The 27,880-nt window shown below is 39.9% G+C and overlaps 1 protein-coding gene across 2 annotated transcripts; it reads right to left on the bottom strand.

Moving 5' to 3' along the window:
* Positions 1 to 3,219: 3,219 nt before the first annotated feature.
* On the bottom strand, positions 3,220 to 27,481 carry hapstr1a (HUWE1 associated protein modifying stress responses a). Of its 2 annotated transcripts, XM_048552504.2 has the most exons (4): positions 26,941 to 27,481; positions 26,211 to 26,291; positions 23,405 to 23,683; positions 3,222 to 12,136 (listed from the first exon to the last, which is right to left on the bottom strand). In XM_048552504.2, exons 1-4 carry the CDS (start codon positions 27,179 to 27,181, stop codon positions 11,892 to 11,894), a joined length of 846 nt encoding a protein of 281 aa, XP_048408461.2. In that variant the 5' UTR covers positions 27,182 to 27,481; the 3' UTR covers positions 3,222 to 11,891. The 2 variants fall into 2 exon arrangements, with proteins under 2 accessions (XP_059510112.1, XP_048408461.2); XM_059654129.1 differs by lacking the exon at positions 26,211 to 26,291 and having other exon boundaries at positions 3,220 to 12,136.
* Between the last annotated feature and the right edge of the window lie 399 nt (positions 27,482 to 27,880).

Below are 27,880 nucleotides of genomic sequence, written 5' to 3'. Positions count from 1 at the left end.
TATCCTACTTTGTCAACCCCACGTGATTTTAAACCTCCTCAACCACACATCAGTCTGGGAGAAAAATCAGAGTTATACAGCATGGAGACAGACCCTTCATTCCAACTCATCCATGTCAACAAGGCATCCTGAACTAAACTAGCCCCATTTGTCTGCATTTGGCACATATCCCTCTAAATGCTTCCAATTCATACACCCATTCGGATGCCTTTTCAATGTGTAATGTAAACAGCTCTACCAATTTCACAGGCAGTTCATTCCATATATGCACCATCCTCTGTGTGAAAAAGTTGCCCAAGTTGTTTTTAAAACTTTCTCCCTTTAAACCTACACCCTCTAGATTTGGACTCCCCTACCCAAGGTTTAAAAAAAAACTTGGCTATTCCCCCTTATCTATGCCCCTTCATGATTTAATAATCCTCAATAAGATCAACCCTCAAATTTTTGCACCTTCAACCTTCTTAAAGTTGTGGTTGAAACAATGCTTTATCAAGATTCACCATAACTTCCTTCTTTTGCACTTTATTATTCTACTGCTATAGCAAAATTATCTACATTGATTCTGGCTGGAAAGATCTGCTAGAAGATCTAAATGAGTTCTGTTCTAAGTTGACCTCGAACTTCATTATCTTCAGATGGGAGTGGAGTACAATGATACAGTCCACCAGTCCAAGCTGACTTATTTCATAGACACAAGGCATAGACACTTGACACTTTGGATGAGTCCTGGGAGAGGGAGTATAGATTAATGAAGGAACATGGGTAGCAGTGACCTGCAGTGGTTGGGTGACAATTTGCAAAATTCCTGGCTCGACATTAATGGCATTTTTTCCTCCCTCAACATCCTGCTCAGAGATGTTATTGCAGACCCCAGGAATAGTTGGGACTTGAATTCAGGCCCCCAGAGGTCTGGACATTCCCACTGCACCATAACAGCCTTACACCCCACCTGTGCATTGACCAGAGACCAAAAATAAACCAAAGCCTTTTTGTAACATCCATTTTCCATTTAAAGATTTCGGCTTTAAACTGTGGTGGAATTCATACAACCAATGCTAGCCTCATCTACTCTGTCTAGACAACTCAGGATGACGAGTGGCTCTTTGTCAACTCACCCTCAAGAAAAGAGTAACTCTAGCTTCTCAGATCCTTCAACATGAGTAAAGTTGTTGGTTTCAAAGTGCCTTAGTGAAGTCAGCCAAAGGCTCCTCAAATATTGCAGTACATTGATTTCAACATTGAAATAAACTCTACACAACTCCCTAACAAATTTAGAAGTGGCCTGAACACAAGCATGCTGCAACCAAGCTATTTATTGCACTGTTACATTCACTATATTTGGGGCTTTCGTGCAACCCCACACACAAAATGGAAAAGACAACAGTTTTTTTTAAAAAAGAACTCACTTCTCTGTTCAGTAGAATTACACAGGACAACTCCTTCGGTCAGGCAGAGACCAGTTTCATTCCCCAAAGGACATTTAACCCAACTATGCCTCAACCCAGTTCTGAAGGGTCACTGGACTCAATCAACTGTTTTCTCTCTATAGACGCTACCAGACTGGTCGAGTTCTTCCATCAATTTCTGTTTTTGTTACACTTCAGCACACACATTCAAAGTAGTACATGGAGGAAGTTACTTCAAGGATTTATTGTGAGCAATTTGTTGCTGCAGTTTGAGGCACCTGGACTGAGCTACATGTGAGATACTTACTGCACTTACCACACTTTCTAATCTCCCTACCAACAACTGAAAGGGTGACCGTATCCATCAGATATCTTTGCACTACTTCAATGGCTGTAACTTTAGATACACTGCTAACTACATAGGGAGCACAATTACACAATGTTTAATTAGGATGACAAGTATTAATTACACATAGGAATAGACTTGGCTTTTGTAACAATAACCCGAAACATCTGAATACGGATGGATTCTTGAAACAAATAAGATAATCGATGTTGGCTTGACATAAGCCACAGTGAGAAGGTTATCAGCTGCATGAGTTCTACCGCTGAGATGCCATCTTCTTACTTGGAGTGATGTGCAAGATTCCACGTTAAAATTTTAAGTAAGGCAATGGAGGACAGAAACAGCCTTGATTAGGATATGCTGAGCATTCACCCTAATAGGTGCCAATCTCACTTTCCAGTCAAAAGGTCATACCCTCAAACTTCAGAATTGACCTTCTAATCTAAGATGACCTTTCACTGCAGTTCAAGGGTGGTACTGACAGTTCTTAAAATGCTGTCATTTGGATTAGGAGTAAACCTGCAGTGTTTAATCGTTCAGTCATTCTTTATTTGATTATGGGTGTATGGTAGCTGATCATTGCTCATTGCTGGACGTGAGTTTGCTCGCTGAGCTGGAAGGTTAGTTTTCAGACATTTCGTCACCATACTAGATAACATCAGTGAGCCTCCGACGAAGCGCTGGTGTTATGTCCCGCTTTCTATTTATCTGGTTAGGTTTCTTTGGGTTGGTGATGTCATTTCCTGTGTTGGTCATGTCATTTCCTGTTGTTCTTCTCAAAGGATGGTAGATTGATGTGAAGCCAAAGAACAGGAAATGACATCACCAACCCAAGGAAACCTAACCAGATAAATAGAAAGCGGGACATAACACCAGCGCTTCGTCGGAGGCTCACTGATGATGTTACCTAGAATGGTGACGAAACGTCTGAAAACCTTCCAGCTCAGCGAGCAAACTCACATCCAGAAACTCAACCTGAGCTACAAATCTTCTCAAAAATTGCTCATTGTGTTTGATTGGTTATGCCTTGGTGTTGACCGAAGTCTAAAGTAAACAGCTACCACAGAAAGATGTGGAAGCTGTACCAGGATAACCAGGAGTGTAGACATTTGGCGACAGCTAAGATATTGAAAAACTCTTGCAAATAAATCTGTTGCAGACTTGGAATTCAGTGTCATTGCTCAACTAAGTAAAATGCATAAATGACCATCAAAACAAAAATACTGCTGGCCATCAGTTCTGTTCCAGCAAATCTGAGAGCCAAGCGAGGGTTTGAGGTGAAGCAGAGGGTCCAACGAACGCAGTCTGACCCAACCGTTCCAAAGATTTAAAATTATAGGATTGACTATGTTGGCTGCCACTCAAAGCAGATGCAGTACCAAAACCTCTGAATTGATTTAAAACTGATTGTTAGACAATAACAAAAATGCAATGTGAAAGCGTTCTCAAAAACAAAAACTGGGTAGCTTTATTTTAATTCTATAAATATATAATAATATAAATTCTAAATATTTGTATATATTCCTGCCTACATATCTATTGTCCAGTGGGTGTCAGGAGACACCATCTATTACTTGTCTTCAAGAACTTGAGTTCAAAAGTGGAGTGAAGAAGGTGGAGTTCAGTTTTTCAGTTGTGAAAATATTTCTTTCACGGTCAGAGTCATCCATTTTGAACACCAAGGCGGCCTCATCTTCACAACCTCAATCACTGCTTGGTGTTGTGACTGTCAAGTCAAACTCAGCACCAGCCATTTCTCTCTAATGAGAGTAGCCTATGGGTTGATGGTAGCCCAGCCTTTACCTTTATGTCCCTCAAGTGCCTACTGTGTTGAAAAGACAGTCATAGAAGAACATTCCATATGCGCCTGTCAATAAACAGAACATTGCAATATTTTGAACAGTATTCAGTCTTCTCATGAAGACAAATACAAAAATGCCAAATTTCAAAAATATTGTAGTTTATACTCGGAGAAGAATGGTGCTGATTGTTTGGCACATTTACATTTTTGAAACATGAACAGTCAAATGTGATACTTCCTGTTTACTTGCTTCAAATTTCACATCTTTTCTGCAAAATAAACTTCACTACATTGTGGAAAATAACATTCTAAGTGTAATGCACATGATGAAGTTCTAAAATACAACATATACACAGCATCAGTAATGTATTTTTTGTACACTCAGCTAAAACACATTCAAAAACTTAATCCTTCAGTTTTAAAAATAGTCAATGCACATTGTGCCTGAGGATAGATTAAGCCATTTCTGCTATTACTTTGCTCAAATAGTTTCACAAAACCTTCAGGCAGAAAATCGCAACAACCTTGACCACGACTAACGTATTCTTAAAACTGAGCGTGAGTACAAACTCAGCTTGTGGTCACAACTGCAAATAAAGAAAACATCTACAACCAATCCTTGTCTCTGTCCACAACAGGCATTTTATCGCATTGTTTGTATGGGCTTAGACAAATATGGTCATAGTTTTGAACTCTATATTTCAACAATTACTGGTTTCAGAAATACTTATTTAGGAAACATTTTGAGACATCCTGAAACTGCAAAGACCATTAAGTGCATGCAAGATCTAATTTGAGCTGTATCTTCATGTGGCTCTGATGTTTAAAGAGTCTTTTGAGACATTGAGGTTCTTTTTTGAAAATCAGGTTCCTCCTTCATATATGGCTTTGACTAAACAAATGTTAAATGTCTATACTCCCAGTGCATTCTTTGTAATACTCATTCCATCTATGCGTACAGTGTCAGGGAACAAGGGTGCAAGAAAATATTTATTGTCCCTAAACTATGGAGATCAGGAAGATCCCAGATTCAATTTACAGAGATCCAGGATGAAGCAGGCCGCTAGATCAACACTCCAAAGGCATGAAACATTAATTCCCTCCATCACAATAATACGGAGTAGCATCGACAAGATGCACAGTAGCATTCCATTAAATCACCCTTAGCTGCACCTTCCTAACCTGCAACATCAACCCTCGAGGCAGGAGCAGCTTGGGAGCATCATGAACAGCACGTAGTTTTACTTTTCCATATTATTGATTGTGGACTAAAATGCAAAAACTGGTTTAAAAGCAAGGACTGCTCTTTGATGAGTGAAAGCAGACTCCATGGGACAAACAGGCCCCCTTGCTGCAATGTAGGATTTTATGATTCTTGACCCAGCGACAGTGACGGCAAGAAGACTACAAACCGAGTTCGGAAACGCTCACACAGGGTTCCCACTTACAATGACCTCACTTGCTGGAAGTCAGATTGGGCAGTTTCAACTCCCATGCCCTTCGCCTCATTCTGATCCTATCAGATCAAAGATTATGCAATTCAAAAAACAACTTACACAAGTCAGTCATGACAATACAAATTCCTGTACACCCAGTGGTGATTCTCGCTGCCATGGTGTTAGATTTTGAGTGTGGAACATTCAACAGAAAGCAGGGCTTTCCTTTGGCTTAGATTCCCGATATAAAGAGAGCCAGACTAGTCAGGATGAATTGGAAGCATTCCCCTCTTTCATTACAACGTACTGCAGGTTTTAAACCAGTTGTCACATCTGCATCAACTCCTGTCTTCAGATTGCCTTTAATTAACAAAATGCAAATCAAGACAATAAATGTGGAATGGAGTGGGGTTGAAACATCCAAAATGACAGCCATCAGCATAAAATAGTGTGGTATAAATTTAGCTTGTACTCAGATTAGCAGCATTTAGTGCCTCTCACTTAGGTCTGATACTAATGCTAGACTTTGGATATGGACCATTTCAAAACGGACATTGATTGTGTACACCAAGAAATTTGGGTCAGCCAACCCAACCACACAAGTGGAATAACAAAAGCCCTGGAGTTTGGAATGAGGGGTGATCTCATTAAAACATAGGAATCTTCCGTGGTCTGACAAGGTAAATGCTGGGAGGATGTTTCCCGTCCTTAGGGCCAGAGGGCACTGTCTCAGAATAATGGGGAACCAATTTAAGCATGAAATGAGGAAGAATTTCTGAGGGTTGAGTGTTTATTTATCCCCTTGCCAAAGGGTGAATAGTTTGTGTATATTTAAGACTGAGATAAATAGATTCTTCATTGGTAACGGAATCAGTGACAGGGAAAAGTACAGGAAAAGTGGACAGGAGGAATATAGGATCAGCCGTGATCCTTTTGAATGGTGGAACAGGCTCAAGGGACCAAACAGTCACTTGGTTCAGGCCAACTCCTGTCCCTATTTCCTATGTCTAAAAAGAACATAAGCATCAGGACAAATCACCAAGCAGTTGGGCAGAAAGAGCAGACACTTGCTTTCATGTGTTCCTGCTCCCTCAAGATGCAACTACCTTAACAACTTACCCTACACCTTTAGCTAAGCCTGCTACTGTAGCACCAACCCTGTTAAAAAATATTGGCACCAGCTGTCTTCAAACACATACAAGACAAATGGTTCACTTCTGCAGAGATTTGAAACCCTCAGAAATGCTGAAATAGGATTGGCAAACTAATGTTCTACTTAGTGCCTTTTTACCCCCACAATTATTCTGTATGACATTTACATACCAATTACACAAACAGGGAAACGGCAAAAAACACTCAAGTCACCAAATTTAACTAGCAGGAAAAGCCATAATGCAACTGTAACAAAATGTCCCAACATTGCAGATCGCAGGTTTATCTAGAATTTTCTGCACTACATCAAATCAAGATACTGGGGAGGCCAAGTTCCTCTCCTGTAAATGGGGAAGAGAGACAGTCATTGAGATATTTTTGGACATAGCCAGAGCTAAACAGTATCATGGAGTGTGACATGGTCTTCACAGTGAGAAAGCAGAAACATTTAAAACCAACTGCTAGAAGCCAAGATCCTGTTACTGATATCCACATGACTTGACAATCTGGCTTGCCCCCATGTCAAAAGCATATCATTACCCTAAGTAATATAGCCAGGGCTGTTTCACAACAAGCCAGATTCTAGTCAGGGAATGGCAACAATTTCTACCCCGCTCCCCACCACTATCACCACCGAGAAATTCAGCTAATCACTCAATCTACGGCCCTCTCGTCAGGTGGTTCCATAATTCTTAAAAGCCATAACTGAATTTGCAACTGAGCACACTCAAGCAGCACATTAAAGCATGTGTTTTGATAACATTATTGCTTTCTTCACCAGTCACCTTAAATTGGCCACCTTATGCTGATCCCTATTTTCACCCATGGGAACAGGTTTTCATTTATTTGGGACAGCAGAGTGGTTAGCACTGCTACCTCACAGTGCCAGGCACCCAGGTTCAACTCCACCCTTGGGAGACTGTCTGTGTAGCGTTTGCACATTCTCTCCATGCATGTGTAGGTTTCCTGTGGGTGGTCCGGTTTCCTCCCACAGTCCAGAGCTGTGCGGGTTAGGTGGATTGGCTACGCTAGATTGCCCATCATGTCCAGAATAGAAAGTGCAGGGATAGGGTTGGGAGTGAGTCTGGGTCCGATGCTGTTTGAAGGATTGGCGTGGGCTTGATGGGCCAGATGGCTTGCTTCCACACTGTAGGGATTCTATGATATAATGAATCTAGATCTGATCTCAATTTTCATGAATTCTCCACAATTTGGGATGGCATCCCCAAATCACTAATATTTCACAAAACTCAAATACAACCTGGTTAAAAATCAGCAACGTGTAAAATTCTTTGTCATCATTTCATCCAAAACACCAACACCGCACTAAGTTGGATCTAAAAGCAGTATGGTTGCAAGAACTGAGAATGGGTACATGATGTGAATGGATAGAAAGTAATGATGGAAACCTTAAGCAGATTTTACTTCTATTCACAAGCACAACTTGCAGCTACTAAGAATTTCCTAAATTACCAGCTAAAATTAAGGTGAAACTTATCAAGTACTCTGCAGGAAGTGCTCAGTCTTTGCTTCTTCATCATAGCAGTAAAACTATGCAAAGGAATAATTTACTGCAGGTAGTCAAACTTTCAACTACCTACATTATATGTTCTGAATTGCAGGCAAATGGTCTACATATAATGGCATCACCCTATTACATTCAGGTTATAAAGGTCTCCTACACATGAAAATTGAACCAAACCTTTGCCATATGAACCATAGCAGCTCACCATCACATTCAAGGTTAATTAGGATTGGGTACTAAGCACTAGTCTAGCAAGGGGTGTGCACATCTCAACTGCAAATAAACAAACATTCTGTGAATTGTAAAACTTTTAGTTTAAGTATCAAAGCTAGATGTTCCTGACTCCATCGTATCAGAGGTGTTAGCACAAACTACAAGCTCGCCACATGCAGCAGTATTAGCAATCAGCCAGAAATTCTCTCACATAGCTTTTCAAGCCTACAATGGAATTAGTTTGGGAATGAACAACATATCAACATTTGTAACAATTGCTATATTACCCAAATTAGGCCAAAGCAAAGATATTTCAACTTAGTCTGATAAGTCAAGGACAGGTAAAAACATTGAAGTGTGATACTAAAGTGTCACATTTTAACACTGTGTTAATCTGCAATTGGTACTGGTGTTGTTTCCTTTTTAGCAGCTGTTTGAATTCCACTGTCCATGTTTTGCTCCAGAAAGCTAACTTGATAAATCTAAGTGTTTCCCCCAACCCACAAAAAGGACAGGGAAAAATTGGTAGAAATCTTTCACCCCAATATTCAAGTACTCACAGGACCTGGACAGGTTGTGGTAGGCAATGTTCCATTCCCCAGTTGAGAGAACTGTAATCAAAGGGAGGAAACTTCACAGGAATTAATGATGAAACAATTATTCAACAGTGTTCCTGAAGTTCAAATCAGAAACTTGCAAAAATGACAACTATTCACTCGTCACTGAAATATGCTGTCACGCAAACTGGAAGCATAACTTAATTCACAGTTCTTTATTATCATACTTAAATTAGACACTCCAATAGTATAGTAATACTTGTACTATTTAAGTGTGTCAAATAAACATTTGGGATCTGTCAGAGAGGCCTAGAGCTTCAATAAATCTGAAAAACTAATGTACTGGCTTCAAAACAATTTTTTATATTTGTAATCAAAACCTTTCATAACTATGTTCACTGTGTAAAAAATGAACAAAAAACTTGATCACATGACAAATACTGAACAGCTGAAAAGCTACCAGTTAAACTTCTGCTTGTTGAATACTTATTTGGCACCATATCACACACTTTTAAAAACACTGGGCACTCGGCTAGTAATGCCCACACATGTATGTGGGAGGGACACAGGAAAAGATAGATAAAGAAAAGGAAGGCCAACCCTTTCTGATTTGCTACTGAAAACAATTAGCAAAATAAACACAGTCCTCTTGAAGTGGCAGTTAAAACTTCCAAAACTTTCCCACATTAGTGCTAATACACTTACTTTCCAAGTTGAACTTTGCCTTGCCCCCACAAAGCCGAAGTGAAACAACAGGAGTAAATGGAAGGGGAAGACAAAAAATTCCTAAAATGGAGTAATTTTGAATTAATTCCAAGTAAACACGTGCAATTGAAAAAGGCAGTATCCAATTTGTATGGTGTTTATTCTTTTTCCAAGTGCACGCTACAGTTAGTTACTGAAGTAACAGTTTGGTACAGTTAACTCATTAAAGTTGTTAAGTGCTATCTATCCTTCAAATGGTGATGACATTGCAGTGGTTTCCACCAAATGAAAATGACTTAGCAAGGGAAACAGCGTGCAACTTAGAAAGCCATCCATGTAGCTTTACACCATCAAGGCATTAGGCAATACCTTGTCAGCAGACTATTGAAATTCAAAATTTATCAAAAACATTCTATGGAATTTTATTAATTGCGTCAGTGATGGTGGTCTAACCCCCTACCTCAATTTACATACTTAAACATTAAGCTAGAAAAGTGACAAAATAAAACTCCTGCAAAAACAGCAAGATGGGTTTATGGTAATAACTTGATGAAAAGCAGACATGCAATGTCATCAATCACTGTAAACTGAAAATCAATTAGTGCAAAGTTTGCTGAAAGCCATATTTTGACTTTTGGAATACACGCAGGTTTTCGCTCCCCCTGCCTCAACAAACGAAGTTTCTCAAACGTGATGCTTATCCTTCCCATCCCCACAGAAAAACAAGTTGGTTCGGAAGTTTTTCTTCTTGACATTGTAGCCTAAGCAACATAATTTCACATTCCCTATCCTCCCCTCAACATAAGTTAACATATTTTTAGCTCCACATAGGCTAAAATCAGTTAAAGTGATTGTATGATAGCATTCAGCACTCCCAAGTTCAAAACGAGGCCAGCATCTGCGAAAATAAACTGCTAAGAATTTCATATTGGGTGCCAGTGTTTACAGATGTGCCCAGAATTCTCACCAGACAACCTGTTCTAAGTATTCCGGTATCAGATGTCTTTCATACACTTTCAAAGATCATTAAAATAAAACTTTTCCAGTTATAGTGAAACCATGTTTTAATGTTACTGATCCAACCGAGAGATGGCTTGAGGTTAGTAAGTGGGAATGAGAAAATCAAGGATGGAAGATAAACAGTTTAAAAATTATCCTGCTATTCTAAAAAAGGAAAAAAAGAAGTGCTTTCGTACAGCATGCCCAATTGCCTGACTGGAAAATATCCTTTAAGGCTGTCTGGGTCACATGCTGTGGGCATGAGGGTAACAGCCAAATCTCCAAATTAGTATTACATAAAACAATTAAATTGCACTTTGCATAGGCTTCCCAGTGAGAAAACAAGACAACTTAATATTTGTCAAGAGATGTATCTGCATGTGCAAAACTGCTCGAGTTAGTGTGAACACATCAGCTCGTTTAAATTCTGTGCAAGCCGGTGATTATGTAATAACCTTGAGTTCTGACTTTTTAAATATCAAAAGTAAATTAACTAAAGGGTTGCGCCACTAAACTTACAATATATGACAAGTTTGTTTTTGCTAAGCCTGCTTACCACAGTGTGAATTCACGTTAAAATTTCTCCAAAAACAGACTTGAAAAAGCTGAAGTATCATTTTTCAAGCATCACTCCATAAAAATGCAAGCAGAAGTTATAGAAATGTTGCAGTTTGTGACAAATTGGCTTGAAAAAAGTCAATTCTCCAGGTTTATGCAAGTATGTTTACACAAACATATCGTCATGAAAAAAGTCACCTCATTTAACAGATGACTGCAGACAATTTTTAAAGCAAACAGATCACAAGTAACTGAGTATGATTTTTTTAAACCCACTGTCAACAACTCTGTCCTGTGAATTATCTAATTGGACCAGCTCCACTACATGAAGGAAATGCTTAAACAGAGCATGATGCAGTTCTGATTTCGGATATCCACTCCAGGGTTTGGTGTGCACATTTTATTTACATTATGTAGCACGAGTACTATACCAGCATTCAAATGCTTAGTATATACATTACATATATTTATATATATTTATATATTTAAACAAGAGTTTTTAGAATTTTTATGGGAAAGTCAATATTATTGTTGTAATTTCTGCAACACTTAAAACACAAGAAGTGAATCCAATAAAGATCTTTATGTTGATTTGATATTTAGTATTAATTGCATGACCATCATAGCACCATTTCCACAATCCACAGAATTAGCAGCTGCTTGAGTTTAACTAAAAATAGTCCAATATTGATACAACTTATATGCTTGCACTATACAAAAACCAGTAGTGTCTTAGTACAGTGCTGTAAAATGGAAGTCTGCAGATTTAACGGAAGATGCCATTTTAACGGACTATCAGTGATATACTGGCAATACTGTTGAAGCAGACAGTCAACATAGAAGGAAAAAACGGGCAATTAACAGTTTTAACCAAATTAACATCCAATGTTACCCTTCCCTTTAAAAGGAATCAAGTTAAGGTCACTTTAGCTTGGAATCTAATGTGTTCACCTATGATGATCTTGCTAACTACCACACAAATGATTGGATGTCCTCTGTCACAAGACCAGTATTGGAAAAGCCATAATTACAAGAGGCATCTACTGCATTAAGTTAGAACTTCCTTTACGGCAATCATTATTGAATTCACTTGTACTTTCACAATCAAACAAGGTATGATGGCCCTCCATTTCCATTCAAGAAAGTGTCGAGTATCAAGTGGCTTTCAAGTAGCACAGCAATCATATAAAAGTTCAAAGCATTCGATTGCGCTTGTGCGTTGGGGAGTCTGTGATGACATCAGTACACTGGGCTGAGGTACGCTTCCTAGTGCCACCATTGTCCAAATGGAGTGCCATTTCTTCTGATATGAAAGTGTTCAAATCCACATCATGGAGTCCATTTCTCCTGCGAGAAGTATTGGAGCTACCACTCACATGAGTGGGAGACCCTGGAGTACTTGAGCGTACACTTATACTAGCCATTGCTCCACTAAGACCTATGGAAACAAAAACAAAAAGCATTAAAATCAGTTTAGTATCTAACAGTTCTGGCATAGTGTACTGGCCACGAAACAGTTATTTTGCCAATCCACTTTAAGAAACTACCAGAAATTGACAGCATCTTACAATAATGAAGAGGTCAAATTTAATCAATCATTTAGGTCAATAAATAGATGGATTCAGATAACTGACAATGTGTGCAGTACAGCTCATGTACTATTCATGAGAAGCCTGCAAAAAGTGACAAATTTAAGTGAGATTGCAGTGACCAATGTACTAACCACACCTTGAAAATAATTAGCAAAGAGGCACAACTGAAGCTGGGACTGCAAAGTGAGTGACAGAAACCCAGGCATGTGAGGAAGACCAATGTGAAACAGACCCCCAGGACAGTCTAGCAAATAGAGGAGAACACAAGCAAGTGAGGTGATGAAAAGGCGGCAAGGAACAGAATGCTAATTTTTTTTTAGAAAGGGGCTGGGCAGTCAGAAGAGAAAGAGGAAGAGATGGGGTGGATGGCTGCTGAGAGAAGAATGGAGAGATGAAGGGATGAGGGAGTGGGGGAGAAAAAAGGATTTATTTCAGTCATACAGTGCTTTTCACAATCTAAGCACATCTCCAAGTGACATGCAACCAATAAAGTACATTTTCCACCATCAGAAAGGAAGAAATACAACGTTTAATGCATACATACTTTCCTCGGATGAAAGTATCTGTTGGAAGGAGTATTGCACTGGTTGTCAGCCAGGATTCAATACTGACGTTGAGGAGTGGAAGGGACAGAGGGAAAGTCAAAATGAAAGAGTAAAATCTTGGCCATCAAAATCCCATACTGACATGCATTGAAAGTGTCACAATTTTGCATTCAGTACTTTTTTGCAAATACTTCTACTAGAAACTACAGAGTTTGGACACTTTGTAAAAAATTGTTTATGAAAAGAGATGGGTGCTGCTTACAAAATATCGAAACTAACAAATGAAGATATCAGACTTTATGGAGTCAGATGTACAGCCTGAAAGCAGACTAGATGTCCCGAACTGATCTAGTTGTATCTGGAAGTATTTGGTCTAAATGCCCCTAAACCCTCCTTATTCATTTACCCATCCAGGGGCATTTTAAAATTGCTCCCACCACTTTCTTTGGCAGCTCATTCCATACATACATTACCCCGTCCTTGGTGAATTATCTGCATGAAAATTGCCCCTAAGGTCCCTTTTAAATCTTTGTCCTCTCACCATAAACCTATGCCTCCTAGTTTTGGACTCCCCCACAATGAGAAAAAGACAGCGGCTATTTACCCTATCCATGCCCCTAGTGATTTTATCAACTTTCATATGGTCATTCCTCAGCCTCTGATGCTCCAGGGAATATAGCCCCAGCCTATTCAGCCTCTCCCTATAGCTCAAACCCTCCATACCTGGCAAGATCCTTGTAAATCTTTTCTGAGGCCTTTCAACTTACACAACATCATTCCAGAATTGAATGCTGTATTCCAAAAGTGGCCGAACCAATGTCCTGTACAGCCACAACATGATCTCCCAATTCATACTCAATGCACTGACCAATAAAGGCAAGGGTACCAAACACCCTCACTTCCCAAGTATACCTGCGACTCTGATTTCAAGAAACTACGAGTCTACACCCAAAGGTCTCTGTTTGGCAACACTCTCCAGGACCTTAACATTAAGTGTACAAGTCCTGCCCTAAATTGCATTTACAAAATGCAGCACCTCACTTGTCTACATTAAACTCTATCTTCCACTCTTCGGCTCATCTGAACAAGGTCCTGCTATACTTGGAAGTAACCTTCTTCACTGTCCACGACAGCGTCAATTTTGGTGTCATCTGCAAATTAAATATCTCATAAAAGCCAACATCATTTAGGATTACATGGCCACTAAACTCAACATATTTCCCAATAATAACTGATAAATTAGCTAACACGCCAAATCTAAATAAAAATGCACTCAAAGCTTGGACAGTGGACGAGATACTCTCGTGTGTTGCATTTGCACAATGTCAGACAAGAAAAAGGTGACAGATTTACAAATTGTTCCATTCTTACAGATGAAGATGTTAGTGGGGTTTGCCTAAAGAGAAACTTAAAAATATTCAATTTACATACTAACCAGCTCTTGACTTCCTCATGAAAAGAAACCACTAAAGCTCAGTTACCAACTTTACACAACGAATGCTTGCAGAGGCAATTAAGATGGCCACACAAAATAGGGGAAGTGTTCCCCACAAAACTGTCCATCATGAAATTATTTGCACAGAAGGCAACAATGCAAAACAATAACCATTTCTTCTGGAGTACTGATGCAGGAAGTTTCAGCTCCAAACGTATATGTCACCTAAAATTTCAGGCATTCTTTATTAAAATAAGTTAATGGTTTCTTGTATTATTTAACCACGGCATTCTCAAGGGGTGGGGGCCAGTGGGGAGGGACAGGGGAACTGCCTTCAAAAACCGTGCCAGGACAAGACTGAGTAAATTATTAGCCATCACAATTAAACAGCAGCATTTCTCAACGTTGAAGGTCACACCTAACTGCCCATTCCACACAAGTTATTCCAATACAAGGACACATGATCAGTCAATTCTAAAACTTATATGTGCATATCATCTTCCATGTAACTAAATTGTGTCAAGGCATTCATAGAGCACTACGAGATAAGAAGAACTACACAAAGGCTACGCACAACGGTACTACTTTAGATCACTCAGACCAAGTGTTTGGTTAACTTTCAAAGAATTAAAGGAAGATCAAGTAGTGGAGATGCTTAGGCAGAGAACTCAAATCTTGGTGCCTAAACAGCTGACAGCACAGTCAATGGTGGAATGGTTAAAACAGGAATGCTCAGAAACCCTGAGTTAGATCAGCACAGAAACTGAATGCTGTAATAGGAACAAAATTGGTGCCAAGTAAATTTGTGTGAACATAAGCAAATAGTTATGATCTCAAAGTTAGACAATATAGATTACTGATAAGCTTAATTTCCTGGGCTAATTCAAAGTAAAACCAATTTTCAGAATTCAGGGCTCAAAAATCTGGTCAGAAGACTTAACTGGACTGAACTGATGTTTACATGCACAAAATATAGAACTATGTGCCACTGACACTGCTGCATGGCTTAATGATCCTGAGGCCAAGATTTCATCATTCTGATATTCAGCGTTGATGCAAAAAGGTATAGAGAATCAAAACTAGCTAGCTAGTGCCAAATCATGGGTACATTGGGGGCAAGAGCTAATCCACAAGAACTTGGGTGAAAATGTATGAATTCACCAATGAAAAATAAATTAACCTGAGCTTTAAAATCTCTTTCCAAATGAATTAACAGAACACCTTAATTCTTATAAAAGCTCAAGCACTGACACAGCTGATACCAATTGGCAAGACTCTACAATTTTTTGATGCATTTAAAACATAGCAGAAATCACTATGGCATTCTCTTATAAACACCACTGGACAAACTATTGTAACTTCAGAATTGAATGTTTAAAAATAATCTATGACCAGACAATTTGCAACTCAATTGTTCTTGCCAAGTGACAATAAACATATCAAACGTATACTCTGTAGAAACATAGAACCTGCACACTTCTTTGCAATCCCTTGAAAACCTGAAATGGTCTTGTGTTGATTTCAAAACTCAACACAATAGCTGTACTAGAGAATCTGACATTTGCCTAATTAAAATCAGACCACTCAGACTTTGCTTCATGTGTTTCATTTCAAAATGAAAATTAAATTGACAAAACAATTCCACCTAAATCAAGAGGATAAGAATCCATTTAAAAAGGGGTAACACAGAATCAATTGTGACAAGATCATTTACGCTGACCCACATTGCTGAAATATGCACGACATAGAACACACTCTGCATCACAACAGCAACGCCATATTGACATTTTCTTAGCTGCCACAATTATTGATTTTAGTTTAAGGTTTCTGGGAAATAGGTTTCAGATTAACTTTCACAACGATATTGAGCATAGCTTAAACTGATGGATCAAAGCATTGAGCATCAAATGCTCAAAAACTGAAAACTGTGACCATTTTATTCCCTTAGGCATGTATCTCCAAACATTTAAGAAAAATGTAAAATTTCTCCTCTCATTCAAGAGGCCCAGCAATTGATAGCCACCATGCATCAACCTACCCATTCCCTCCATTGCTGCCTTCCCATTAAGCTGCAGTTCACATTTACTCATCTTGATTCGAATTAGCACAGGTCACCCACAATTCATAGAATGTTAAGAAATTGAGAGAGAAACAAACAAAATCAACAGGCAGGACACAAACATTACCAAAAGGCACCATTGAATTCGGCTGACGATTACCAAGAATCTAAATGAAACATCAAGAAGGAAACCTCACATTCAGCATCCAGTTTGTCATAATTTTGATCTCATCCCAACCACATCAACTGTCTTCCATTTCTCCTCCTCTCAGTTCAGTCTTGACAGTGATTCATTACAACCACCTGAATTTATACAATGCCTTTAACGTAACAAAATATCTTGTATCAATTCATAATTTTATCAAACAAAATTTAACAAACATTTATAATATCAAAAGCTTGGTCAATGAGCTCGGTTTAAAAAAAAAACAGATTAAAGGAGTAGTCAGGCAGACGGGTTCAGGGCATCAACAGCTGAAGACAGGGCCAGCCTTGGTGGAATGATTAATCCATGAGGCGTAAGAGGTTAGAATAGGAAGTGCCTGGATCTCAGAGTTCAAGTGCTTACAGGGACAAGAATTAATAAGAAACTATTGTACATTAAGAATCGTAACTTATCTCCCTCATCTGATGAAACACACAGTAGACCCAAATCCTGAGACTGTTGCTGATTATTTTTAAACTAATTTCTTCTAATATAGTATGCAAACATGCTAAATATCAAAATTTAAAATAACCAAAATGATTCACATTATAAGTATGCAGCCCAAGAAGAACCAACAACTTATGGTAACTAAGTCCGCAAAACATCCCAAAGTGCTGCTGAGAAGTGTTGCAAAGCAAGATTTGACACTGAACAACATAAGGCAATAATGCAGCAGTTAGCCAACAGCTCAACGGCTTGGTCAGAAGGTCAAGCTTTAAAGGACAAACAGAAAAGGCTGAGAACATTAGAGAGGAAACTCAACAGCTAACTTGCAAGGGGCTGGAAGGCTCAGTCACCAATATTTGTGCAATTATAATCAGACGCTCAAGTAATCAGAATTGGCTCATGTCTGTTATTTCTCGCCTTCCAAGAAATCAAAGATAGGAAGAGACAAGACCATGGGAGTGATTACACAACAACACAGACAAAAATTTACATCAAGGCACTGCACTCCCAACTGCGAATGCAGTTCAGCAAACAGTTGTTGATGTCCAGGACTTGAAGCAATTCACGACATGGGCACACTTGAACAAACTCAACCAAACAGAAGTCAGAGCATGGGAGGTTGGCCAGCAGTATATCAAAATAATCAAATTAGGAAGCAATGAAGCAACAAAGAGCAATTCTGCACCAGACGCATGAGGCTACAGTAAAGTTTCAGAGACAGAAATAGGTGATCTTTGCAATCTTCTAGATAACTCAGGAAGTTCTTGCAAAACAAATGCCAAGCTACTTCGTAAAATCTCAACAAACATGACAAAAAAAATCTGAATTAATCATTTTGAATATGGCCAATTAGGTAAATTTATGTTTATCACAATGCTGTTATAGAAAGAGAGAAAATTAGAGAAGGAAGCCATTCACTCCTTTAAGTCAGTTCCACCATTCAGTATGATTACAGCTGAATAACCAATTCCATACCCAGTTCTGGCTTTCTCCCAATTGATCCCTTGAGCCCAAAGAACTATATCTAGCTTCTTGAAAACAGTCAACATTTTAGCCCCAACTGCTTTCTGTGACAAAGAATTCTACAGGTTCACCACTTTGTGGACAACAAAATTTCTCATTTCAGCCTTCAAATACCTGCCATTTACTACGACTTCTGGTTCTGTACTTCCCAGCAACATTCTTCCTGTCTTTACCATCTGATCCTGTGAACATTTTGAAGGTTTCTAGGAGGCCCTGACTCATGAATCAACATAGTCCTAACCAATCCAGTATCTCTTTAAATGTCAGGTACAGCCATCCCAAGAATCAGACTCAAATATTTGCCGGATTGCATTCGTAGCAAGAACATCCTTGCTAAGTTAAGGAGACCAAAACTGCACACAACACTCCAGATTGGATCTCACCAAGGCCCTGTACCATTACAGCATAACAACCATCCTCCCATGCTTGAATCTTCTCAGTATGAAGGCCATGATATCATCTGCTTTCTTCACCTACATGCTTACTTTCAGCGGCGAGTAGACAAGGAGATCCATGTCTGTGCACCTCCCATTTCCAAATCTATCATTAGTCAGATAATCAACTGCCTGCTTTTGTAGCCAAAGTGGAAAAACTCAGCTATCCATATTGTACTTTTCTGGCATGCGTTCACTCAACCTGCGCAAACCACACCAAAGTACCTTTTGATCTTCTGCACATTTCATCCACCCGCCCCAGCTTTGTGCTGTCTGCAGAACTGGGAGATATGACATTTAGTTCCCTCATTTAAAAACACATTTATATTGTGAATACCAGGGTGCAAGCACTGATCCCTGCAGAACTCCACTGGTCAGTGCCTGCCACTTGGAAAATGACCCATTTATTCCGAATCTGTTTACTATCTGCTCAACCAATTCACAATCCCAATCCCAAGCACTTTCACATGCTAATCACTTAGGTGGGGCCATATGAAAAGCATTCCCAAAGTCCAAGTAAGCCACATCCAGTGGCTTCCCCCTTAGCTGTATTTATTACATTGTCAAAAAATTCCAATAGATTTAACAAGCATGATTTCTCTTCAATAAATCCCTGTTGTCTCTGACCAAACCGGACACTGTTTTACAAGTCCTCTGAAAATAAATCTTTAGCAATGGGCTCTAGCATTTTCCCCACAACCAATGTCAGGGTAACTGGTCTGGCATTTCCACTTTTCCTCTGCTACTCAAAAAAAAGGGGTGACAATGGAACTATTCCTCTGTAATGAAGGATAGCTAAAGTGTGCAAGAACTTGAAAGATGACCACACAGACATCCATGTTTTCGAGGGCCATTTCCTCAGCTCCTGTTCTGTAAAATATTATAGATTTATTGGCCTTTAAGCCCAAGTGCCCCATCCTCATTTCCTGATGCGTACAGATTTCCTTCAACTTTTCCCTCTCAGTACACCTCGTATTTCCCAACATTTTTGGGATGTTGTGTCTTTGTTTGTGAAAGCAGAAACAAAACATGTGTTCTACCATCTTCACATCCCATTATAACTTATCCTGTTTTCGACTGTAAGGGACCTATATTGTCTTTGCATCTTTTCCTCCCCACATAGCGACAGAGGCTTTCCAAATAGGTTGTATGTTCCCAACAAGCTCACTCTCTTGCTGTTTTCCCCTTCCAATCAAATCTCAGTCATCTGCGATTCTGAGATCAACTGTACAAATCTGAGTGAAACTATAAAATAAGGAAACAAAAGGAGGCAGAAACATCCTTGCCAAGAAAATTGGAAGAAAACAAACTTACTGCACAGTGACGAACATCTATTAAAAAAATAGTTGAAATAACAAAACAAAGTTATCACTCTTGCAAAAAGTTCTTACAAGCAAAAGCAAAGAACATCATTTCCACGTTTTTTTTCTGTATACCAAAAGGAACTCAAATGGAGCACAATGTCCGTGCGAAGAATGAAATGTCAAATCTGGCGTAGGTCATTTGGCACATTGAACCTGATCCACCTTCAAGACTGATCTGTGATATACAACTTACTCGGAAATATGGGAATGTAATAACAGTACAGACACCTAGCTGGATAAGTAAATAAGTAACTTGCTCCCTTAGTTGGTATCTAGAAATTAGGATAGGCAATTACATCAATGAGTTCTGGTTACTTAATGGGCTACAAATTATGAAAATAAATTTAGGAAATAAAAACAGGACACAAACGTTCACACTTTGAATATCCTCACTGAGAGATTTTCCAAGTGCAATTTAAAATTTGTTTTCTTCATCTACAGTTACTAGACGCTTCTTTTGGTGGGCAAGAGTGTATTATCAATTTTTCATTGCAAAGACAAATCAGAAGCAATTCATAGGCAGCTCAATTTACCATTCTCAGGAATACAAGTGGCCTATCCACTGTAAATGCAAGGGTATGGCAAAACACTTATCACACACTTACATATTGCGCTTCAGTGTACTGTGGTCAAATAATTTGAGTGTTGGGTCCTAGGGTTCCATGCAGAAAGCAGCTCCCACATTCTGGCAGCAGTGACCAAAGAAAATTTAAGACCATTATTCTGCACAGAGCACAGGGATGTTGCTTTTAGTAATGCCAATGTCGGGAGCCAGCCAATGAAACACAGAAAACTGAGGGGGTAAGCCATTCAGCCCTTCAAGCCTGCATGACCCAGCTGGTCATGCAATTTTCAGTATACCACTCCCGCTTTCTCGCCATAAACCTTGATCACTTTAGCTGCACGCATCACGTCAAGCTCCCTCGAACAAAATCTAACCAATTGGCCCAACAGCTCACCATGGTAGAGAATTCCAGAGGTTCACAACTCCAAGTGAAGAAATTCTTCCTTGTCTCAGTCCCAAATGTCTTACCCGTTATTCTCAGGCCATGGCCCCTAGGCTGCGCTCTCAACATCGGAAATTTACTTGCCCCCATTTAGCCTGCACAGTCGCATCAGGATTTTATTCTTCAATGGGGCCCCGAGCCCCCTTCAACCATTCTTCTAATTTCAAATGAATACGAGCCCAATCGATCCAGACTTTCATACGTCAGTCCTGCCATCCCAGGAATCGGGCTGAAGCCCCTCAGTAGCGAAAATATCTTTCCTCAGACCAGCAGACCAAGACTGCACATAATACTCAAGCTGTGGCCTCATCAAGGCCCTGAATAATTGCAGCAAGGCATCCTTACTCCTACATACAAATCCTCTCGCTGTGAAGGCCGGCATGCCCTTACTTTTCCTCAATGCCGGAGGCACCTGCCTGCCAACCTTCAGCAACTGTTCCACCACGGCACCCAGGGCTTGTTGCACCTGACCTTTTCCTGAGCTGCCACTATTCGAATGGTGATCAGTCTTCCTGTTTTTGCCAAAGGGGAATAACCTCACATTTATCCACATTATATTATATTTGCAAAGTATCTGCATGCTCAGCCAGCCTGTCCAAGTCACACTGCAACCTCTCAGCATCCTCCTCACAGCATTCACTACCACTCAGCTTAACGTCATCTGCAAATGTGGAGATATTGCATTCAATTCCTTCATCTAAAAATTGTCAATATATTCTGAACAGCTGGAGCCCTAGCACTGAACATTGCAGTACCCCACTCAACACTGCCTGCCACTCTGAAAAGGACAGCTTATTCCAAATCTGTTTCCTGTTGCCAACCATTTCTCTATGCATGTCAATGCATAACATCCAATACCATCAGTTTTAATTTTGCTGACTAATCTCCTGTGCAGGACCCTGCCAAAAGCCTTGAAGATCCAGATACACAATGTCCACCAATTCACCCTTGTCCACTCCACTGGTCACTTCAAAAAGTTCCAGAAGGTTTGTTAAGGATGATTTCCCTTTAGTGAATCCATGCTGACTTGGGCCAATCCTGTCACTGCTTTCCAAATAATCAGTTATTACCTCCTTAATAATTGATTCCAGCATTTTGCCCACCACCGGTGTCAAGCTAACCAGCCTAGAATTTCCCCTTTTCTCTCTTGCTCCTCTTAAGTGGGTTTCTGTTAGCTAGCCTCCAGACAAGTGGAAGTCTCACAAGCCTACAGACTGCTAGAAAATAAATCAAAGCATCCACTACTTCTAGGACCACCTAAGTACTCTGGGGAGAGCATCAGGCCTTTAGGATTTATTTGGTTTAAATCTCAATTTCCCCAATACCATTTCCTGACTAATGAGAATTTCATTCAGTTCCTCCTTCATGCCTGATTCTCTGTCCCTAGCATTTCCAGAATAACACAAATAACCTTAGATCCAACTAGTCTGCCATCTCTTGGCCTATTATGAATTCGCCCGATTCTAACTTTAAGGAACCTACAATCATCTTCACCAGTCTTTTTCTATTCACATATCTATACAAATCTTTGCAGTCAGACTAAGCTTTAAAAAACGTAAAACCTCAATGAACACTGATCTACAACCCTAATTCCAAAAAGTACGATGTGGCTATCACATACAAGACCCTCTTTCCTTAATAAAATGCATGGAAACATACTGTTTCTACTGTATCAAAGCAGACACTAGTTGTGTTTGTATGGTCATCACAGTCATCTTAAGCAGCTGTTCATACATCCCGGTGCAAGACCGATCTTGCCTGGATACATCACAAACAAGGAGTACTTGTGGTGCAGTGGGTAGCATCTCTACCTAAGGCAAAAGTTCAAAATAGTATGGCCACTAAGGGTATATTTATGACTGAGCCAATCAAGTTGATTATCAACCTGCAAATGTCCCCAATGTGCCCAGGGCAGACAGTGAGAATGGAAAAGCCTCCTAATCAGTCAGGTTTGAAGGAAATGGTACCACTCAAACTGTAGCCTTTGGTTTCAGACTTGTTACTCGAGAAACAAGTTACCAAAAAAAAAATGTGGGTTGCCTCATGCACTTTTAGATCTGGGAATCTCTCAAGTCCAAGTCTATCTTGAATAAAGACAAAGACCAAAAATTAATTATAGGGGTATACATGTTAATCACTTGGCTCTATCAGAACATAGAACGATAATTACAAGAGCAGAAAGCAAATTAACAAGTTCAAATGCACTGCTGACCCAGCTCTGCTGATCATTCGTTGTTTGGTAGTACAACTTGCATGCAATTGCATTGTATCCTGAAATGAGTCTAATGCAGCATGCTATCAAATATTTAAGTACTGAAATCTTCAAAAAGAAATTTGAACATTTCCCATTCAGTGCTTTCGACTGTTACTGTTATTAATGTTTACTGTGATGCAGGAGCAACTGATACAATTATGTTGAATTGCCAGACTATAATATAAAAACAATACACAACGCCTGTTAAACTGTTTTGTAGTCAAAACTGAGGTAGGACCAAGCTGACAACGCTGAAAGTCTTCACGTGCATATCAAACATATGCAACCCACCTCCCACGCCCAACTACACAAATGCTTAATCACTTAACAGTTATAATTACCATGCAGTGCAATGGCTTCACGAAAAGGCTGCAAGTCAGTCTCTACAGATGAACTAGTTTCTGTTGTGGGTGCTCTAGTGGGTGAGGTTACTACTGTCAGTCGAGGGGGAGCTCTGGTGTTGCGTGGTGGTGGAGCTTTTCCACACAAGAAGCTGATCAAATCTTCTCGTCGAATGGTTCGTCTCCGCTTTTTTACCCAAGCTAACACATCCTTATTACGCCGTTGATAACCGACCTGAATTCCTAAGTCATAGCTTCGGCGATGAGCTTCAATACTTTCTGAAACAAAAACAGTGACAAACTTCTCAGCATAGCTAGGTATTTCCAGAATTATTAAATTCTATACATCACAATCTAATATCCAACCGTTTCAGAATAGAATTTTTCACCCAATGGGAATGCTGCACAATACTGCACTGGAGTGACCAGGTTTGAGCACAAAAAGGTGAGGAACAGGTTGTGAGTGGCAGTGTACTAACTGAACCAAGAAATTAAAAGCACCAAAATTGATCATTTAAAACTTGCTAATGTGCTACTGGACACAAACTTATCTAAAGTAAGGACTCAGTCCTAAGTTACTGCTTATTTTTAAAAATTAAACTAATTAATGTCATGTACAGCTCACTTGAGGGGGCTAATTTAAGCTCTAATCTAGAAGGCCAAGAAACAGTAAGCTCTGAATACAGCTCACTTGTACTGCTCATTTGATCACTAAAAGATGCTATTGATTGCCAGTATTACAAGTTCAGTTTATTTCATAATTCTGTGCGCACTCTCACAGAGATCAAACTCACTGGAACCTTCCCAGAATTGGAAATATACTTAAAAGAGCCTTTTTTGTTACTTTAGTATTTGCAAGGGAAATCATACAGTAGCGTTCAAAAGTCACAGAACCGAAAAAAAAAACAAATTCAGAAGATGGAAGCCAAACACGTTATTAACAATTACAACTGGAGATCACTAAATTTCTGCTACTACTTGCACAGTTTAAACTGCAATCGTTTTGTCAACAAATTTGGAAAGCTACTTTAAAATTATAGCAAAAGAAAATATGATCAACACATCTGACTAAATTTCACTGGCCAAATTTGCAGGTCCGAAGAAGACTACATGGACTAAAATGTCTAATTGCAGGCTGTAGATCGGAGACCCTTTCAAGCCAGATAGTATAGGTCACCTCACCAGAAGTGTTATCAGCATAACTGCAATACATTAAACTAATTTCACAAATACAAAGTTTGAACTTCATCTTTAACCATACAAAACATTCCTTTCATAATGTTTTCTACTCCTATCAACTCGATCAATCTTCCGGTACCACTTTATTAAATTGCTTGACTAAATGATTAATCTGAGAAATTTTGTATTAATAGTAGTTTGCTATCAGATTTTGGCCAGGAGGGGTTCATTTTCATTTCACTGTGGTGCTCATATGTCCCAGTTGTACACTATTTTGTCAAATCAGAAACATTTCCCCATAAAACACAAAACATTATTCAGTCACTAACACAGTACTGCTTAAATATAAAATCACTAATGCCAAATGAATTATTGGAGCGTGTTTTTTGTTCTGATATGCTGTGGCAAGATGATGAGATTTTTTTTTTCAGAATCCCTTCTAATTCAGAGCATTGCAGTGCAAGGGCAGGCATCATATTTAACATTTGGCCACTCTGCAGCCTAAGTATGATGCAAACAATTATACCAGGAAGTAAATTATGTCTGCTCCGGAAGAACATTCAGAAACCTGACATGACCTGTCACGAATAGATTGGATTTTTTAAGAAAAACATTTGTCATCTAAAAACAATCACAACTTAAAAGGAAATGCAGCATTTCCTGGCTCTTTATTATTGCCCCTCTACAATAGTTATTCAGTAAAAGGTTCTGCAATAATTTACAAGTATTAAGAACTTTGTTTAAACAATCAATACAGGTTAAATATTCCTGAGACAAAATTAAAATCAATGCTTTAGCAAATGTTATTACACAATTCTGCACAACTGAGCTTAAGATAATTGAATTGCACAAATGCAGAGGCAAAATGTCACTTATAAGTGATTTAAGTGTAGGTACATGTCTTAACTGAAATCCTCCAACTGTCAAAACAACCTCACTGCCCCACAGAAAAGTAGTACACTCTGCTCATTATTAAATACCAGCTGGAACAGAATTTTAACCTAATGAAAAATAAAATGGAAGTAATCAATGTCACGAGAAGAGAATTAGATAAAATGGCTTACAAATGCTTACTGCAAGAATGGAAATGTGTTGCAGCAGTTTTGTTTTGACTGCATGAACCATCTAAAAGTCTGAGTCATTGGAATAAGAAGGGAGGGGGTTCCTGGACTCAACGCATTCAGTAAAATTATTCAGCAAAGTAAAATCAATTCAAAAGCCTGAGTACAATTAGTTCAGTTCTTGAGTTACATTCTCAAAAGAGAGAAGTGTAGCAAGATATTTTTGAACAAGTTATAACATAAACTTATGCATTGGAACCTTTACCGGAGTTGAACCTCAACATTTCACCTCCCACCCTGATAATTCACGGAAGGAATTGGAGTTGCTGCTGGTCATTATTAGGAACTGCAATTAACTATGTAGCAGCACTCCATCTTATTTTTAGAACTGTACTTCGAATAGAGGGGAGGCATGCACATTTATTTTGTATAAATAAAAAAAAGCTCATACCCCAATCAAGAGCAAACTGTAAACAGTCCTCCTCCTCCTCCTCTTCCCACCCCCTTCAACCACCCTAACACAGTGACGAACGAGTGCAGCCAACAGAAAGAGGGTTTGATTTTACCTTTATACACATTGGTGACAGCCGAAGCGGCATTTTGAAAGGGGACCCAGAGTGACAGCCCTTGTTGTTGACAGACCCGATCTACAAAAAAACACACACACACACAAACACACACAGACATGGGGAGGGGAAGTGGGGGGGGAGGGGAGGTGTTGGGAAAGGTAGAAGGGGAAGGGGGGGCAGAAAAATCAGAAGAGCAATCAATGCAAACTCAGTACTTAAGATGCACACAATATCAAAAACAAGACAAATGGACAACCCTCTTGGATATAGAGAGAGAGACAGACGGCCATGTTTGATTTCGCCATTTTGGTTGCGACTGTTCTTTCTTTTAAAAAAGAAGGTATTTTCTCCCTCCCCCGACACCAACAAAACCCCCTCCCGACATTTTAAAGGGGGTGGGGTGGGAACAGAAAAGGCAACGAAGAAATCCCACCACTATTTCTCACAAAATCCTTGCAGCTTCCGCCTGCGTGTGTGTGGAAAAGGTTCGGTGGGGGGGGAGTGGTGTTTGGAAATAAAAGAAAAGTTTTCCCTTCCTTCCCCACCACCCGCCAACTCGCATCATTTTGCTGTCTCTCCCGGGAGAGAAAATAATTGTGTCTTTTTCAGAAGATGAAAAAATGAAGAGAAGGTTACTTTAAAATGTCAAATAAAGCACAAGCCGGTCAAAATAACACGAGAGAGAGAGAGAGAGAAAGCAGCAGGGCGGACCTTCGCCGGTCGGTACCTTTGTATAACTGGGCGACGGCGGTGGCTGAATTTTGAAATAAATGCCAAAGTTTTTGCTGGGTCTGCTCTTCCTCTAGCGACGCCCTCTCCTCCTGGGTCTGCTCCTCTTGCTCGCTCTCCGCCAGGCACTGCCTCTCCCATTTGGAAAACCAGTGTTCGGGGCAATGTTCCTGTATCTCTGACTCGTGCTCATCTTTCTTATCCTCCATGATAAATCGATCATCCACTATTTTTTTCATATAAATATTTATTCAAGAGAAGGAGGTGGGGGGGAGAGAGATCGGGCTGAGGGAGGGAAGGAAGGCGGGAGGGGAGCGCTCAGTCTCTCTCGTTATTATATTATGGGTCTTTTTCTTTCCCCTCCCTTCCCCTCCCCACCTTCTGCTTCCCTCCCTCACTTCTTGGGGTAGCTTTTTTCTCTTCTTTTCTTTAAAAAAAGGGGTGAGGGAAGGAGTGGGGGGGGTAAGTTGCTTCTTTTTTTTTAATCCCTTTAATTTTTTTGGCTTTTTTTTCGGGGGAAAAAAAATCCCCCTTTTCCCCCCCCCCACCGCCCACCACCGCCTCCTCCTCCTCCTCCTCCTCCTCCACCTCCTCTTCCTCCTCACATGGACACACGGAGCCACATTAAAAAAAACCTTGTCCGCGCCGTCAACAATCGCCCCGCTTGTACTTTTCGCTGACGTTATTAAACTGAAGGGAGGGAGGGCGGGGTGGTGCTGGTGGTTGGGTTTGAGGGAGGGGTGGTGGGTGAGTTGGTTGGTGGTGGGGTGGGGAGGGGAGGGGAGGGTGTGAGGGTTGGGGTAGGTAGGAAATGGACGCACTGCCCGTGCAGAGATGATGGAGAGAGAGGCCGGGGGGGGCGGGGGAACGGAAAAGCCCTGCCCTCCCGCTCCTCCGCCCACCCTCCTCTGTCTGTGGCCCCCCTCAACCACCACAGG

This window comes from Stegostoma tigrinum, chromosome 23 (genome assembly GCF_030684315.1).
Source record: "Stegostoma tigrinum isolate sSteTig4 chromosome 23, sSteTig4.hap1, whole genome shotgun sequence".
Lineage (NCBI taxonomy): Eukaryota > Metazoa > Chordata > Chondrichthyes > Orectolobiformes > Stegostomatidae > Stegostoma > Stegostoma tigrinum.
The sequence above is the reverse complement of the archived record's forward strand: the minus strand, read 5'-3'. Positions and strand labels throughout refer to the sequence as shown.

Bases quoted from the DNA above. Each gene is read 5' to 3' on its own strand.
- hapstr1a (XM_048552504.2), bottom strand. From the start codon at position 27,181: ATGAAAAAAATAGTGGATGATCGATTTATCATGGAGGATAAGAAAGAT. The intron at 26,292-26,940 runs GTACCGACCGGC...GTTTTTTTGTAG, and splicing joins CGTCGCCCAGTTATACAAAG to ATCGGGTCTGTCAACAACAA. The intron at 12,137-23,404 runs GTAATTATAACT...TTGTTTCCATAG, and splicing joins TGAAGCCATTGCACTGCATG to GTCTTAGTGGAGCAATGGCT.